The sequence below is a fragment of the Hirundo rustica genome, chromosome 1 (genome assembly GCF_015227805.2).
Source record: "Hirundo rustica isolate bHirRus1 chromosome 1, bHirRus1.pri.v3, whole genome shotgun sequence".
Lineage (NCBI taxonomy): Eukaryota > Metazoa > Chordata > Aves > Passeriformes > Hirundinidae > Hirundo > Hirundo rustica.
The window spans coordinates 51,306,405-51,325,470 of NC_053450.1; the positions used below are offsets into that span (position 1 = coordinate 51,306,405).

The window sequence follows — 19,066 nt, forward strand, 5'->3', positions numbered from 1 at the left end:
CAAACCTGAATCTCCCTAGGCACAGCTTAAGGCTATGTCCTTTCATGCTATTACTTGTTGTCTGGGAGGATAAGCTTACCCTCACCTGGCTACACCCTCCTTTTCAGGTAGTTACAGAGTGATAAAGCCTCTCCTGATCCTTCTTTCCTCCAGGCTAAACAACCCCAGCCCTCTAAGTCGCTCCTTGCTCCTCGTAGGACTTGCCCTCTAGGACCCTTCATCCATTTAACTTTCACAGTTTTCTATCTAAAGTACAGCACAAATGATAGATTGAATTGGATTTATTGTATTCCCACTAGAAAGGAAGGCAAGTGCTCCAGGCAAAACTATGAGAATCACTGCTCAGCATTTTGCAAGAGACTGTGGTGGTCCGGGAGAAAAGCTGGGAGAATTTTTAAACGAAACTCATTTACTTTTAACTGCTGTCCAGCTCTTTTCATGGTAAGGTGAACTCTTTCATTATTTTCCAGCTACTCAGATGCTCATTTGCCTCAAACCGGAGATTTGCACACACCCCAGCGCCAGAAAATGTAGTGTATAGATGTTAATTTGACCTTGAGAAAGAATAACAATTGGTTCATGACAGCGCTGCACAAAAGCTAAGCACGATGTTTTCATTAGATGTTCAAGCAAGTTGCTCTTGCTTGTAAGGACTTGGTTTTAGTCAGATGCATGACTATAACTCAGTAAGGGAGAACTGAAAATCTGAGTGGGTACTGTCAGAACTATGTTATTCAGAGCTTTCCTGGAGAGATAAAACACCCCAAGCTCAGAGGAAGTGGAGGGAATTACATCCCTAGTAAGGTGACCTGAAATGTGGGTAGTGCAAAGTTTCTCACATCCGCACTCTACATTGTTAAATACTTCAGGAAATGAGAAGAAGTTTTTCAGAGGTTAGATGGATTTGTTGTGTGTACAGCTCAGCAGGCAGACCTAGTGATGAAGGACATAGCATTAGTGTTTCAGCGATACTCAGGAAAAAGTCTTGCTCATAAAGAAGCCAGTTGCAACACTTTCAAATGATGAACAGCTGGTCAAGCATGTAGTATGCCAGGGAAAAAGATAGGTGAAGAGCTTTAAGGTAAAGGAGGCAATTTATATTTTATGTGCTTCAATATTGCCTATTGACTCTGATCCTTCAAATTAACAGGGACAGGTGGAGCTTGTCCATGCAGCTTACTGGGGCAGATTCAAAAGTACTGATAATTCACGAAGGTCATCATGGATTGCCTAAATAAAAGACACCTCTAGCCAGACAGCCGTCCCTCTATTGTAAAGTTAATGGGCGAGCATACAGCCTACATTTCTTTGGGAATCATTCTACTTTAAAGCAGGTTATACAGAAGTCCTCACAAGCTCCTTGTTGCTGATGTAAATATCATCTTTTCTGGAGACTGAAGTTAACTCTTTGTGGGTTTGTAAGTTTTACAAGGTTTTAAATTTGTAAAGTTTTAACTTTGTAACATATATAGACTACCAAGCACCCTGACATTCTCACCAAGAAGCATTTCAAGGATTTGGGACATTTCCAGGATTCTGGTAATTCCAAGTGTGGTCGATGCATATCCATTGCTTCATTCTGGATACACCTGATTTACTCCACACAAGCAGATCATAATAATTATAATCATTCCATATGCAATGAGTCTGATATATCTGGACTGACTGAGCATTTTGACTAGCTCAGATATCCTGCCCACGTAGAGCAGCATCAGTGCAGTCCAACACTAGACTTACTCTCCATGCTCAGCCCTCAGCACACATCCATCACTAAATGCAAATACAGAAATCATATGCATTTATGTGCCATCTATCAAAGGCTTTTTGGACATGCTTTATTCCCCTCCTTCTATTTAAGTTGTCTCAGTGTAGGACCCTTGGCTGCATTTTGTACAGCTAGATCTGAACAAAACCCCAATTTCATTTTCTGATTAATGATTCTTTCAATCAGAAAATTAATAGTATTTAATCACTGTTCTGTTTTGGGTAGAAGTGGATTTGTGCATTTTGGCAAAATGCATGCATGATCACTGGTTTTGACCATGTTTAACTGTATGAATCCTCACAATGCGAGAGACAGGGCAGAACTACTTTTTACAAATGGTACATGAAGGGAGACAGTCCCCATAAAGCCTTCCTTGCAGAGGTATAGCTGACTAAAATAATTTCTTTTACAAAGAGTTGTACAAACAGAAGGATTCACATGAGAGTTCTACTTTACATGGGTTTCACTATACCACCAAATATGTTCAACAAGCACAATAAGATAATACATCTTAGTATGCAGATCAACACAGTAAGGATGGCAAAACTACAGAAATGCAACACTTAAGACAGCTTCTTCCGGAATCCAGATTCACTGATCTTTCTGATATTTCTAGAAAGCTAACTAAACTAGGGAGGTGCTTGTTGGGGATTTTTTTTCAAAGAAGACAAACTGATGGGAAGTGAACACAAAAGGTTACATGAAGCAAGCCAAGAACAGAGTCCAGAAAGTTTTCTGGATTGCTCATTAGTGTATACAATGAAGACTCTAAACCAGACTTCAGTGAGCAAAATTGAGACATTCAGTAATGCCCAAGAGCCTGATTTCTGTCTAAGTATTCTGGCTTTTTTTTGAGCTGAGTGTAATAAAGCAGTAATTTGCAAGTGAACAAAGTAGATCTGACTTAAAAAACATAAAGAGCTGATGTGTTCAGTAACAATGAGCTTTTATTTTGTCATTCTTCAGAACACAGAAATACTTGAATGAGTCTAATCTCATTTGCAAGTTAGCGTTTTTAAAAATGTTAAGGAAATCTGCAGCTCATAACAAGCTAGCAATGCTGAAGTTTGCTCACAAGCAATGGACCCTCCCTTTACTGAAAACACTTTCAGAGTACACAGTGACATTTGTTCAGAATAGTTTGATGCACTTCAGGAGAATAGAATGGACTAAGGACAAATGTAGTATTAGAATGTATGTAACAGCATTACACACAGAAGTTGAGGTCACATTCTTTATAACATTCACTCAGTTTTCAGTAGCACAGATTTGACTTAGTTGTTCAGCCTTATTCAAGTGTTGGGTTAATGAGTTTACTAAATAAAAGCCCTGGAACAATCAGGCTTCGATTCAGATTCCTAGCCTGCTCAATAGATTTATCCTCATTATATTTTACCAACAAGCATTCCTAGTTTAACCTTCTCTATACACTTTCATTAGAATCCTACCCTGTAATCACATCAAATATCTAAGCTGCTTTCCCTAAAATAAATGGGATGAAATTGCTAACTTCTAACTATGGGAATTAAGGTACTAATTCTCTGTTCTTAGAATCAGCAAGAAATGTGGGGTATAACACTCAACCTGCCTCATAATCCACTTTGTGGAAACATTGCCTAAAAATGTGTTAGCCGTAGCATTAACCCACTTGAGAAGCTGAAAGCCTCACCACAACTTACACAATAGGTTTAGGTAGCAAACCACTACCTAGAATTTATTTTGAAAACTGATAACGCCTATTTCTGTACCTCGATAGAGAGGAGAATTTCTGCTACTATCAGGTTTACAGGATTTAACTACGGAGTGTGTTTGGGGTTTTTTAGTAGAACACATCAGCAAACTTTAATTTGCAATATTTAGATGAAACTTCAGACTTAAAAGAAACTTCTACCATGATAGAACCTTATCTTTTCTTAAAACCCATTCTCTATTTCTTCTTATACTGTAGAGTGAAGTCGACTAATGTGTCAATCACAGAAATACTAGCTCGTGAAGATTACATTCATTTAATTTAATCAGCTTTTAGTGTAAGAACATACTAAGTTTGTCTGTTCTCAAGAGCTTCCAATGAGGGATATTGCTCAACATCCTTGACAAGCCTAGTCTGGTACTTTGTCACTTTAAAAGTTACAAATTTTCAGTCCTTTTTGCTGTATTCATGATCAGTCATGATCTTGTTTACAACTTTTATTTACCTGAGCTGTTATCACACACCCTTTCCCAGACTACGTAAGCAATCCTCTCAACCTTTCTACAGTCCATCTTTTAAACCTCTTATCCTTCTGAGCTCTTGGCAGTTTGCATTTTTCCAACTGTGTGGATCCTCAGACCTCATCAGCACCAACTGGAGCAGACTAACTTCTTAAATTCCTGGCAGTTTTCTTAACACACATGAGAATAAGTTTTGTATTTTTTCCAGTTACTGATGTTCTGTTTGCATTGCACACCAAGGTAAGTAAAAGATCCTGGTCTGTTGTACTTCAGAGCCTGGTCACTTTGAAAAAGAAGGATACTCCACATCAGACCCTGGGATGAGCTCAGGTTCTGTAAAACAAATTACTTTGCAGCCATTTGCTGAACACTCAGCCACTTGCTTTCAGAACAGTCTGCTGATTATTTTACAGCTCTGATCCAGTCAAGATTTTGCAAACCACAATTAAGCAATCCAAGTGGAGTTGCAGAAAAAAGGACAACAAAAATTCATTACACAAGTTAATGTAACAAAAAACCGTGTTTGAACTCTGCAAGCTGTTAGAGCAGAAACAAGCTACAGAGGATGAAAACTTGCCCCTTCTTCTAAATGCCAAAGTCTTCTCTGCCAAGTATTTTTTTTCTACGATTGCTTATGTGCACTCAGTATTATTAATGAGGGCCATAATGCAGACAGGGTACTACAACAAAAGCATTTTACCTACCATGGTCTGCCTTAGGCTAGATGATGTACTAATTAGCATTCAGTGCTCAGAAATGTATTGAAAATAATTACAACACTGCAAATTAACAAAGTTAATAAAGTTATAATATTACAAATTAATAAAATTCTGTCAGACTCAGACTGCAAACAAAGTAAGCAAAACTTTGCTCAGTCAAGAATGAACACCAGCTGAACTATTCTCCCACCACTAGTTTCCTCAATATAGTTTGTGAAGGTTAAGGAACAAGAGTCTCGCATAACTTGCATATCCTCCTTAAAATTCCCAAACACCAGCATATAGCCAGGTTGATGGGCCCAATGTAACATAATTTGAACGAGGTAAAAAAAAAAAGTGTTTTTTCTTTTCCAAAGGAGGGCAGAAAACCTGAGCTCTAAAAAAAATTTAAATTTCAAAGTGTATGAAGCATGCTATATACAAAATGCATTGGAAAACTAAGGTAAAGAAAGAGCAAGGAAAGCAATATGTTCCAGTTAAGTGTTCATTGCAATATGCAGTACTGGGAATTGGACTATCAGGGAAAGGAAATGAAATTAGGGAATTATCAAACTCAGTAAAAAATATCCGCAACAAAGAAGCCCCAGACTTCCAGATTAAATGTTTAGAAATAGGAAAGCCAAGTAATATTGTTACATCTGCAGAAGAGACTGAAGCTTGTCCTCTCAGTTACACAGTAACTGGGCACACTAATGTTTACTTACGCTAAGTATTGCATTTTTAATACTGTAGATGGGTCAGAGATTTTTTTGTGTGAGTACTCAGTCTAAACTAGTATTATCAGTTCGACTAGAAAGCTATGCATTAACAAGTTAGCTGGTACAGACTTCACCATGTCCCACCTTCTGAGTCGGTCCATGCTCAGCCTGCAAACACAGATCTAGATCACTAAGGCTGTCTCAACACATGTACTTAAATTGGAAGTAGAGAGGATAAGGCCGCAAAGACATGGTCAGGGTGCAGATGTTTAAAACTGAAGAAGTTCAAACTTTTTAACCTCAACTAGACATTCCTACAGATGTGCTACCTTGTTTCCCACAGGAGTGCACATCATCTTTGACAGCCTGAGCATAGGAAACACTGGTGTGAATTCAATAGATTTCATAGCTTACATCCCAACCCTGAATGTGGTTTCTAGCATTATGGCTTGGTCCTTCCATAGATTTCAGGGATTTGAGGAAAAAAAATTAAACTCCTGGGGATAAATAAAAAATTCTATCACATATTTCTAATACCTTCAATATTGATAAGTAACTTACTACTTATTTCAATTAGAACAAACTAAGGGGCAGTAGAATAAAAAAACTAGATTTCATGCTAGTTTTCAGCACCAGGCAGTACAACTTGATATGAAAGTTAAGTAATTTGTGAGTATTCTATTGTTCATTTCCGAAGTATAATCAATATTTCTTCTGTGAAGTTATGTCTTGCAAGTATTGATTTTTTGTATGCTGTTGGCCAGTTCAAGAATCCACCCAGAAATTGTCACAGCACTTACACCAAAGCACAAGAGCCAAAAGTTGACAGATGGGCAGGCTGCCAAGGAACAACAAACCTGCCAGACCATGAAATTAGTTCTTTCTTGTTCACCCAAAGCTTTTTCTACACGTTGAGGAGACTGCATCATTGTGCCAGTTGGTTTGGGGGTTGTTCTTCCTTTTAGCAGCAAACCAGCTTTTTTTTCTGAAGTGATCAGCTGGGAACAATCTTTGCTCAAACCTGAAGTAAATACAAGCCACAGCTATTAAAAGACTTCAGTGTCTTGTCAGTTTTGTTTATCTGCTACCCAAGACATAATGTTAGCTTAGAGCAACATAACAGAAGTACTGACGGTGTGACTGGCATGTCAAAGACTAGGGACCTCAGTCACTTGTCACTTACAGTGTGCCCCAATATCAACAAAACTAAACATTTTGTTCTTACTGATGTAGGACCCAAAGTAGACTTCCCCCACTCCCAATAAATGTGAGTCCTTAAATAATATCTCACCCTGAACTTCTTTTCTATCACCAGTTTTCAACCTAAAGTAACTGATTTGTAAATGAAAATACTCTTGGGTTTAATCCTAATTAAATCTGCAGGCATAAATGTGTAGCTTTAGACTGAGCACCAAGTCATTCATTATAATGAAAAGGAAGTTATGACCCAAGTATCTATTAGCCCTCTTCTGATTCTAAATTTCCATTTATCACTTGGCAAATTCTGGGAGACTTGAGCTTGAGAAGAATTTTAAAGGTTTAAAGGTCCCACTCACTTCAGTACTATGACTCAGCATCACAAGCTAACAAAATGTTACTAATTTTTGCCCCATGCAAACATTAAGAAGGTTAAAACAGTTAGAAATGCCCTTGAGTCAGTTTGCATCAGCTTGTGATCACAGGTGAAGTAGGTGCACTACAAAGGAACTCTGAAACACATTTTTCACTTAGTGAAAGCCTGTTATTAACTAGCTGCATTTATTTAATTTTCTTAATCTAAAAGACAAGATTTGTCACTCCTTAATATTAGAAATTGCAGCTGCATTAGATGAAACAAAATTTCTATTTAATTTAAGTCAAATTATTCCATTTATTAACAAAAGATTTTTTCAAGTTGAAGAGGGTTTGGTCTTTCAGAACTCACAGCTCTCCTGTTTTCAGAGAAGAAAAATGCTTCCATTCCAACAGGCACAAAGCCATTATCGGGGCACATACAGCCCTGTATCACTGCCAGATCTTCCTGGGTAGAAGGAAGCACATTTCCTCCAGCTTAAATGAACCTGAAAGGATTTGCAACTGTGCAACCCTTAAGACATGCAAAATTTGGTCATCTCCTTATCTCTACTGACAAAGATTATGCAATCTCTAATTTTCAAGGTTAATTGGGAAAAACCTGTCCCAATTTTTGTTTTTGTGGTTTTTTGTTTGGTTTCTTTTATTTTTGTTGCTACTGTTTTTTTGGGGGGAGAGGAGGGTTTGTTTGCTTTTGGAGGTTTTTTCTGGTGTGTGTTTTGTTTCCTTTTTTTTCAGTAATAACCAACAGCTCAATATGCTATAGAGGTGGCTTTCTGCTCTTTGTAAAATATATCCTGCTAACTTTTTTTTTTCCCCTAGACATTTTACTCTAGGCAACAAAGTAAAATTGCAAATCACCATGCTTTGTTTGGTCTTACATCTGCTGGTCTCCAGGCACACAGATTAACAAATGTACAGGGCACAAACTGCAACTATTTAAAAAAAATTAGTCAATCGTTGCACATTTTTTATGTTTCAAACTCTCACCATGTGCAAATTGTTATTATTTTACAGTAAATGCCTCCATGAAATTCAAAAGCATTTGTGTCACACAGGTTAAATTCCTGAAAAAACTGTAATTTTAAGCACTCAAAAAACAAGGGGGGAAAGAAAACAATATTTTAAAATGTTCTCTTCTGTACTGCCATTAATGCTCAAGAACTCAGCCAGTTGCATGGAATTTTAATCAAGTGTTCTGAAAGTATTTTGCCTCTGGCCTGAAAACAAGAATGATGCATTTCAACCCAAAGAGCAATTTTTAAGGCAAATTCTAACAGAATGAGAGTTCAAGTAGTTTAATTTAAAATTCAGCAATGTTACAGTGACATTAAAATAATAGCGAGGCATCGCTGGATCCTGCCTGAAACATCCCAAACAGTTTTTGCTGATGACTGTGGGAAAAGCAGCAACAACATCGGTAGAGCTGCAGAGTGGGCAGTGTGTTTGCCATTGTCCTTAAGAACAGAAAAGATAAGGAAGGCTGCACAAGTTTTAGAGGTTGTATCATCTGTCGATACCCTGTGATATACAAAATGGGTTTTCCTCCTCGGGGCAAACATCCTGACTTCTTCCCTGCCACTGTACCACCAAGAATCCCGTTCTGACCCTCTTTCCCTACAACTCCTGCAGGATTCTCAGCCTACCTGAAGCATGGCAACCTCTGACCTACACCAAGATACCCAGTGAACACAGCTATCCACCAGCAGCTGTGTTTTGGTACTTACTGCTTCACTGCTGCCTTTAGATCACCTACTACTGCTCATCACTGCAGAAAAACACTCAATTCATCTGGAAGTTCCCCACCCCATCACACACATCTTCCTCACTGCCTGCCAAGGGCTGCCTCCTCCACATCACAAAAGAGCTGTACTGTACTTTGCAGAATCATTTCTTCTATCAGAAATATCCCCGTTACAATATTATCAAATGTGCACAAAACCAAGCTGTCCCCAGTGTGACCACTCCCAAGTAAAGAGTGGTCATCCAAGGACGGACTCTGCATTTGCTGCATGCCTTTAGCATTGATGAACTTGCTCTGGAGAACATTGGCAGACACACTGTAAACCAACTTCAAGGAAGATAAATTGGGATAGGTTTGGAAAGGGCTTAATTCCTGCAATTTTTAGTTTAAAATTCATATATACATCCGAAGAATTTCAGTATCAAGTTCACATTTTTGCATCAGCAAAAAAATGCATGGTTCCTAAAATTCTAATCAAGTCTTAATGAAATTTATTGGTATCTAAACAACCTAGTTATAGTGTAAAAAAAAAATCACAAAGGCACATAGCAGATTTGCTTTCTATCTACATAAACTTTTTTCTTTATGCTGTAAGAGATATATTATCACGTAAGAGTGAACTACTTTAGCAATTAAGAGACACACAAAATGAACACATGGGTTAGCAACTACTGAAGGTATGAAGAACTGTCAGTAGATATAAATCCACAGCAACTCTCCCCAAGTCAGTGAAGTAGATTTAATCCTTCAATTTGCCATCAAAATTTTTATCTCTTCAGCATATTTTAAAGGGTGTTTTGTAGTAGAACGCACTGAGCACACTTTTCAGAGACCACAAGCTAAAGTAAATAAAAGGAATCCTAGAAATTTCAACAGCACATATTTCACAACCCTAATTTAAACCACAGGGTTTCCACAGATCTTGACAATTCAAAAGACCCTTCAGGTCAAACTTCTGTTATCTAGCCCTTCTCAGCCAATAAAGTAGAAACAACTTAATCATCAGAGACACTGGCACAGAGTTACAAGCTTTTTTGCCCTCCCCTCCTAAAGCAGCACAAGATATGCACAAAAGACAGCACAGCAAAGGAAAGTAAAATATAGGAATGGTGCGCCATGCAGAATAACAAAACACACACTAGCTATTCATGCATTTGAATTAAAACCAGACAAGAAAAACCAGCAGACTCTCAGTTTTATCAGTAGTGAAGCATTTTCAGGAGCTGAATTTCTCACTTCTGTAAAGGAACAGCCAGGAACACGGAAGATGGAATTCAATGAACTGTTTTTAGAAGAACAAGCCTACTGCTGGTGCTAGAGACTCCCTGATTCCCCCACTGCCTAGATACCCTTAGACGGATCAGGAGTCCCCCAAGGAATCAGGGAAGCCTGGCTGGGCTCCATCCAGCCTGGCAGCAGCTCTGCCTGGGTAGGGAGCATCAGAGGTGCATCCTCCCAGGCACCCAGCCTGCCCAACACCTTGTGCGCTTGCTGAACAGCTCACTCCGCCAGCATCCACAAGAATGAAAAAGAAGGATCACTTGGATCCCTGCTGCAGGGCTCCCTGGCAAGGCTGCACCCAGCCACAATCAAATTGCACTGCATGTCTCAGCTGCTACTGGGCTTTTTTCCTCTCCTTCCCACGCAAACATTTCTTTACGCACATCTTTGGGGTTTGTGACAGAAGGCAAAATTCCAGTCATGCTTTCAAAAAAAGCTAAGAAAACAATCAATACTAATCTAAGTTACCATCAATGACAGCTCCAATTCACATTTATGCTCAATGACTGAATTCCAATGGTTTTTACAGTCAGCAAGACCTACCCCACTGATTTGCAGAGCTAGGATTTTGCTATTAAAAACTTCTGGCTTCATCAGATGCACAAGAAAAAAATAATGATCAAAGAATCAAATCAAGACTAGAGAAGTTGTTCTGAATTACCTGTACAGGTTCTGCACTGTCCTCTCAGACTTTCAGCAAATATAAGTTACAGAAATACAATTAAGAAGGTAGTGGACATCAGCCTATTTTCAAGGTCATTTTTGAGCAAGCAACAATAAAAATGCAAGCAGAGCCAAGGAGAAAAAACAAGCTTCTACTTCGGGAAGACCATATCTAAAACAGCTTTTTAAGCTTTATTCTCATGTGGGAATCAAGATGGGGGCTGAGTCCTGCAGCACAATAAATGAGCTCATAGAAAGGAATTACATTATGCTTGCAAAACAACTTTCATATCTGAACCTTTAATCTCAAAGAATTGGTTAGGGAATATCTCTTACAGTGTTGTTACTGTATTGAATGACAGTTTCAAAAAAAAAAAATCAGCAAAAGCTAACAAGTTAAAGATGACAAAACAGAAGGAATTTATTGCTGAAGGCTGACATCTACTCTGCCTACACAAAGCAGCAGTGGGATCTTCTCGGCCTTTGCCTGGTAGGAAAAGCCCAGAAATTACAAGAAAAAACCCAACCGTGTCAGCCCATCGACCCATATTATCTGCTGCTTTACAAAGCCTACCAAGTTGAACTTGTGGAAAGGGCAGTGGGAGAAAATGCCTGCCATGAATCCACCTCCCTTCCAATGGCTCTCTGAGCTCACATGGCCACTAGAACAGTTGTGATTTTCCAGAGATAGTAAAAAAAAAAACCAAACAAGACTTTTCCAAACTTTTAAAAAAAAAAGTTTAAAAAGCAGGTTTTCAAATAAAAGCAAAGCATTCTATCTTTATATTTTGCCCTGCACTTCTCAAGAATTGTAACTGCTGTTTCACATTAGAAAGAGAAGTTTAAATTATGTCCATCTACAAGATTTGCTATTAGGATACTGAAAGTTAGTTTCTAGTCTTTATGCTTTCCTGTTTTTGGACTGGTATTTATAACTGCCGTAATAACAAAAAAGTTTTCCTGTAAAATTGTAATGTACATAGTTTTTAATACACAAAAATGTGTATAAAATAATTATTTTCAGGGAAAAAGCAGGTTTTTTCCAGCCTCTAAAAAGGAGCACAAAATAATTGAGAAATCATTCAAGACCTTAAAAAGCATGAGCAACTAAGAAAGAATAAACCGGATATATCTAGCCTTATTTTTGCTCTGACGCACAAGCAAATGAAGCACTGGCCTCAAATGTCAAAGACAGAGAGCTGTACCCACGTCTGTGAGCTCAGAGGCACAGTACACACCCTCTGAGATATATCACTTAAGTACCTAAAAGCATAAATAAAAAGAAAGTTTGGCTGATGTGCTCCTAAGGTTTACACCAACTAACAAATCACAATTCCTGCAAGCTGACCAAACCAATCTTGTCTTGCAAAACTTTTGCAACACACTGTTTCTCTGTTTGGTCAGGAAGGGAACGTCTGCAGGAGAGAAAAAAACCAAAAAAGTAGGGGGAGGCAGCAAACCCCACCTGAAGATCTTTTGTGAGACTGATGCAAATACTAACAACTGATCAACACACACTGATAGCCCTGAATTTCTAGAGATGCATTTTCTAAGCCCTCAGGGAATGGAGAAAATATTTACAACAGACAAATATTTTTTTATCTTAATCTTCAGTCTAACTTAGAATGCTTTCATGGGATTTTTCTCTGTCACATACCTTTGTACTCCAAGCAAAAAAGAAAATGGTCTGTGGCTTGTTGGTGATTTCTTGCAAAATAAATCAGGGGGAAAAAAAAAAACCACAAAGCAGATTTTAAATTATGGCTTTAATCAACACCAAGCACATTTTCCCCACAGAATGTCCATGATGTTCCCTGCAAACTACCAGAAAAAAAAAAAGACACTTCTCAGTTCTTTCTTCTTCTCCTGAAACCACAAGTGAAGTCTCAATCAGCAAAATTTGTCCCTAGTTGAGATCAATTACTTTTTTACACTATACACTCCTTTTAATAAGATCAAACCTCATTTCTATTTAATGAAAGTTTCAAAACGTATTTGTGTTGCTCATCATGAACTTAGGGAACCTTGTAGGCTTAAGACAATAGTAGCCACAAAATCAGCATTCCTGAGGACACGCAATGTGACCTCTGTTTGAGATGATATCATGAACTGGTCATCTAAAATTGACCTTTTTAGAGTACTACATAGAATAACGTCCACCATGTTAAAGCTTTAACAGTCAAAGGGACTCAGAGGGAACAAAAGCCAAGAGCTCTGAAGCTACATCTGCTCTTCCACAGAGTTTTGCTGGGGTGTACCAAGGCCTGCAGCCCAAGAGAGATGTGGCTGCTGCAGCTCCATGTTCCCAGGCCCAGCCACTAGTAAAGCTGAGCACATATTCCCAACAGGCACAAATAGAACCGCACACATAATGCAGTGGATATATGGATATATGCAAATACATGCGGCCAGCCACATAGATTCACAAAGACAGAAACACACAAATGCAACCACCACCAATGGTTTCATCCTTTTCCGCGCTCCAGGGAAAGATATGTATTCATACACAGATATGGATTTCGTCAATGCCCATCCACAGTGTGGGTTTCTTACAAACCTGAAGCTGGAGACTCCATGGATCCAGTAACTGTGCTCCCCCGCACCCAAGATGTCCCACTGCTGGTATCTGGCATGTGAGCCCCCAAGGCTCACAACCACCTTGCACACATACCAGCACCCCACACACGAACAGTGGATCCCTACAAACTCATTCTTTGCTAAACCACTTTGATCCCTCCCATCTTTGGCTCACCCTCTACTGTGAGCACCTTGAGTGCTGTGTCCAGTTCTGGGCCCCTCAATTTAGGAAGGACATTGTGACACTTGAGCTCATCCAGAGGAGGCAGTGAGGCTGGTGGGGGGCTTGGAACACAAGGCCTGGAAGAACAACTGAGGGAGCTGGGGTTGTTTAGCCGGGAGAAAAGGAGACTCAGAGGTGACCTTATAACTCTCTACAACCTCCTAAAAGGCGGTTGCAGTCTGGTGGGGGTTGGTCTCTTTCTCCAGGCAGCAACTGACAGAAAGAGAGGACAGTCTTAAGCTGCACCAAGGGAAAGACAGGTTGGATATTAGGAAGAAGTTTTTTACAGAAAGAGTTATAAAGTACTGGAATTACCTGCCTGGGGACGTGGCAGAGTCCATCCCTGGATGTGTTTAAAAGAGACTGGATGTGGCACTCGGTGCCACGGTTTAGTTAAGGTGTTCAGGGCATGGGGTGGACTCTATGACCTTGAAGGTCTCTTCCAGTCTAGTCCTTCTGTGAATTCATCCTAAAATAAGTCTTGTGTGATGCCAAAATGTTCTTCCCCTGTATCCCGCAATGAGCCCCATACCCCTATAGACTGTCACTCTCCCCATCCTGTAAGCTCTGAAGAGCTGCTCCCATAACACATCAGTGACTGTCACAGGACAGCCCTGGCAGGGGCTCTTTCCTCTGGGTTTGTTATTGGCGTTGCTCCACCATGATCTTGTGTTCCTTTGTGGAGGAGAGAGACTTCTCACACAATCTAAGAACTTCAGTAAGACTGTGGACAGCTAAAAAGCATCTTGGGGCCCTGCTACTTAGCCCACCCGAAGACACAAGGGATGTACAGGTTCACTGTAACTGAGATTTCCAACCCTGAGGAAAAAGTGGAAACTTAAGTCAAAGTATACCACTGTACTAAATTTTGCCATAAATTAAGAAGTTTTTACCTCACCACAATGTTAAGTGATTCTGCCTCAGACTCCTGTCATATTTTTAGCTCACTGGTCTCCTGCCTCACACTGCAAGCTGCAAACAGCACTGCTTTTAAGTGTTCCACAAGCCTCAAGGAACTTGAAGTTTCTTTTAGTGTTCTCTTATCAGGAAACAATATTCACATCAGTGGAAACAAAGCAGAAATATTAAAGGAAAATATTTAGGAGTAAAGACAAACTTTGAAACCTTCTCATCTTCTGTAACACTTAACTCTGTTGCAGATGTTGGGAAAAAACTGATATTTAAGACTGATGGCAACAAAGTCTATTCAAGCCATTAAACATACATGAACCCAAGATGCAGTATGGTGAAGCACTTAAGATACTTTTTTCATCTCATACAGAAAGCAACTGTGATCACAACATCCAACTCATCTTGAAACTCCAGAAAAACATCCTCCAAGTACATTCTGGAAGTCTGTCTCTCTGTTTTAAAAGTGCCAGAGGAAACTATTTCACTGCACAAAGCACCTTTGAATGCATGAGGTTGTAGTGAGGCAGCTGAGAGTGTAAGATCCACCCACCTAGGCTCACAGACTAACAGCCAAATCTACAACACCCCAATGCTGTAACTCCTACAATTAAAGTACATTTTTTCTTGAGGTGGAACTCACCACCCTGAATTAGGCACAGAAGAGCCCTTCTTCACTAACTGGGATTCACAACCACCCCATGAGCGGTGCCAGGCTTAAGTAACCCAGTAACTAAAAACTAAAACAACAAACAAACCCCAGCAGACACTGGTACAATAAAGAGTTTCTCCTGAAGTCAAACACCTTATTGCTGCTTGTGGCAAATAAATAAAAGAGAGAGATGCCTGCACTTGCATTCTCCTTACATTCTGAGCACCCTAATGATCCAACTAAAGCATCAGGTTTTTTTCCTTCTGGAAGGAAACTTGCCATCTTGTCCATACAGTAGTTCAGTTTCAAAGAGAGGTCTGAAGAGATTTCACACACCCCTCCTCTGCGTTACCTGTCACAGCAACTCGGTAATACGGCACTTTATTCAGAGATTGGCGATGTGGGTTCAAAGCACCTCAGACTAAGGAGATTAACATAAATCTCCCACTGCCTGGGAATGTGTTATAACAATATAATTTACATCACTTAAGTTTTAGCAAAGAAAGTGGTTGCTGACCATAATGTCATAATTTGTATATAAGTCATAGCCTAAGAACACTTATTAAACCAGACCCTTGAAGCAAAGCAGGCCTGAAACCCCATGGGTGACAGGCATGTGAAATACCGATGTTCATCTCTGCCCAGATGGAGCACCGGCCCGGGGCCATAAGAGCATCAGCACTTATCCAAAACCGCAGCCAGGAACAACAAAGCAGGCTACTTCAGCACACCACTTACACAAACAAACAGAGATGCAGCTGAGGGAATATTTAGTCTACAACTATAGCCTTCCAAGTTAACACTACCACAGGTTTACAGTAGCAGGATTTTAATTACAGAAAAATCACCTGACAGTGGCAGAGTCAAATTTATGAAACATAAGCAATAGTGTTCAAAGTCATTACCTGATTTTCCTTTCTACTTTGAAGATACGTATCACTTAACTCCAGTATAATAAAGAATATGTTCCAACAGGGTAAAGCTGCTACAAGCCTCCAAAAAGGCTTTCCTTGTAAAATAATTCCTCTGTATCTAGACACTGAGCTACATGTTTCATGAAGAGTGGATACAAAAGACTCAAAAGAAAATGCAAACCAAACTTTTCCCTATGATAGGGACACTTTAACAAAACACCTGTAATTAAAATACCAACTAAATTTTATAGCTATGTAGATATTAATCTTTAGGCTGAAAGAACCAATCATTAACTTTAAAGTTGCTCAGTGCAGTGATTTCGGTATCGTGTGTTTCTCGTTCTTAGACTGGACTTCAGCATTTTCTGACAGACCCTTGCAGCTGTGGCAGCCCCCAGCACTCTCCACGGCCATGCCAAAATACCTTCCTCCCCAGTGTTCTCTCGACAACTGCTCTGAGAAATCTTTACATCCTCACTTCAAAATGTATTTTTAGCTCACCACGATGCTTACAATTCTGAGCTTAAATTGTTTACTTTCTGTAAAAGCAACATTGCTATTCTAATCTGCATCGCATTCTTCACATTGTTTTAGGATCAGTTATCTTGAATTGTGGCTTTTGTAAGGCAGTTCACCACCAGGGGGGTTGAAACTCACAGCTTCCTCGGATGATCTCCAGTGCTCTCACGCTGAGAAAAAATATTCTGTCAACTTAATCTAAGAGTAGGGATGGTCTCTCAACCTGATCTTTCAACTAGAAAAATATAATTATGAACTTAAATATCCCCAGGAGGGGCGGCTTAGAAGCAACGAAATATACTGGTAGCTTCAATCACTGACATAAAAAGCAAGTGCTTTATCCAGATGCCTCTAGCACCCGTGGGCTGCTATATAAAAGCTGCACATTACTGCAGTGAGACCACTGCAAATGTCAGTGAAAAACTAAGAAGGTATTGCCCCTTGTCACCCATACATGACAAGCTTCAGGAAAATTCCTACCTTTTAAACTGCATGTTATCATAGCATATTCAAATAGGAATTTGCATTTAATTAAGGTTAATTGATGTGAGATGGTACCTTAAAAAAACACCTAAAAGGATTTTTTTTTCACTTTGTCTGGCATTTCATTTGTTTCTACGATTGAATTTTTAATAATGAAAGTAAAGCGTATTTATTTTCAAGCTGAGACATATGGCCTCTGAAATTTACATCCCCTTTACCTAGAGGATATTTTGTACACATAGTTATTTTAATAAACACTCGCTTTTACTGCAGCCTGTAAACATCCAGATGCTAATCTCTCACACTATATCCATCTCAAACACCATACTTCACCAAAAAGAAAACAAGTCATGCATCTGCACAACATATGCCTTCCAACCATTTTCCATTCTTTTTTTGTTGTTGTTGTTTTTAATACAGACCTAATGGGACTGGGAATTCATGTGCAGGGAGTAGAGATCGGCAGAAATTCTGCTGTGGACCGCGGCAGGAGCTGACCCAAGCCAAAGGTGTGAGCATCTGGTGTCTACCAGCGCTTCCCATCAGGACCCAGCACACCGCAGAGTCAATTACTGTCAACCCAGCAACAGAGTGAACCGATGTGCTCGGCAGCTTGGGTCTCACCAGGACAACCCGAGTTACAGCGCTTGGAACAAAGAGGATGCGTGTGATGAAGTCGTTCGCAGAGTAAGAACTCGGCGCGGAGCGTCCCGGCCACAACGCACCGGCCAGCCCACGTGCAAAATAAGGAAAACTTTCGGAAATTATCTCCATTATTTCTTCATGTGACCTCTGTCTCGTGCCCGGAAAGTGGTTTAGGACTCTTTTCGCTCCTTAAAACAGAGCTTAATCTGGTTTATATTACCGACGGCGTGCGGCATCCCTCGGGGCTCCGGCTCCTCTCCCTTCCCAGGAGAGGGATCCCCAGGGCTGCGGCCCGTGCCCGGCCGTGACCCCGTCTCCCGCCGGGACAGAGGCTCCTCCGGGGCTCCCTGGGCCGCCGCAGCCCTCCCCCAGCCCCAGGAGCGGCGGGGTCGCCCCCACCCGCGGCTCGGCCGCTCCACCGCGGCTCCCACAAAGGGAGTGGGCGGCCCCGGAGGCGGCCGGGCGGAGTGGCCCCCGCTGCCGAGGGAGGAGAAAGGACTCCAGGAAAGTGGGGGAGGGCTGCTGCGAAACGTGGAGATGGGGGAAGAGCACAGGGATAAAGGAGATGGGGGAGGCCGACCCCAGCCCGCCTCCCACCGCGGGCTGCCTTCGCACCGGCTGTGCCCGGCGGGGATGAGGACGCTGCCGAGGCTCCCCCGGCCCCGCGGGGGCGAAAAGCTGCCACGGGACGAGGCGGGCGGCTGCAGACCAACCCTCAGGCACTGCCCCGCTTTACATCGCGCTGCTCACCCCCGCACCCCCGTTCCGCGCTCACCTCGGGGCTGGCCCTGCCCCGGCACCCACAGCAGCGAAGTCGCGGCCAGCAGCGCCAGCAGCCGCCACCCGCCGCTGCCCATCGCCGGTGCCGCCGCCGGAGGAACGCTGCCCGCCCCGCCGAGCCCGCCCGCCTTATATGCGCTCCCCCGCCGCCCCCGGCCCGCCCCGCCCCGCACCGCCGGGGGCTCGCTCACACACCCACACCCGCCTCGCACACACCCCTCCTCACGCACGCACACGCTTTTCACACACACACTCTCCCCTCCTCACACGCTCACGCGTTCACACGTTCACACGCTCAGGGACCCCGAGCCCCGCACCACCCCCGAAGCGCTTGCGGTCCCGGCCGTGTCTTGCGGGGGTGGCCCGAGCCCCGTGCCTAAGAAGTTCTGGAAAGCCGTAGTTACTGAACTGAGGATGTTTGCAAGGAAGAGCGGGAAGGGAAAGGTGCGTGTGCGAAATAACAAGGTAGGAGTGTGGAAGGGGAGAAAGCACCACCGCTAAGCTAATTCAGCTATTCCATGCGGCTGATATTTTCACGAGTTAAATAAATAAATAAATACATACCTAAAAATCTGTTAAGGCTTTCCTTATAAACTTGTGATCCCCACCTTTGAAACTTCGTTCCCGTGCTGATAGCTTTCCAGCCCCTGTTCCACATAACCACAACAAACCAGCCATGTTTGTAAATTAAATGAGTTCTCTCCTCAGCTG

The 19,066-nt window shown here is 41.5% G+C and overlaps 1 protein-coding gene across 2 annotated transcripts in view; it reads right to left on the reverse strand.

The window, feature by feature from the left end:
• The window catches only part of LAMA1 (laminin subunit alpha 1), a 99,730-nt gene extending 81,283 nt beyond the window's left edge, over positions 1 to 18,447 (reverse strand). Inside the window, exon 1 of one of the 2 annotated variants that reach the window (XM_040057190.1) lies at positions 18,351 to 18,447. Coding sequence is in view for 1 of the 2 variants with exons in the window: in XM_040057183.2 (XP_039913117.1) it covers positions 18,351 to 18,432 (82 nt within the window). In the remaining variant the exon portion in view is untranslated. The remainder of the gene's footprint in view (positions 1 to 18,350) is intronic. The other variant, XM_040057183.2, reaches the window with a different exon arrangement.
• Positions 18,448 to 19,066: the final 619 nt, after the last annotated feature.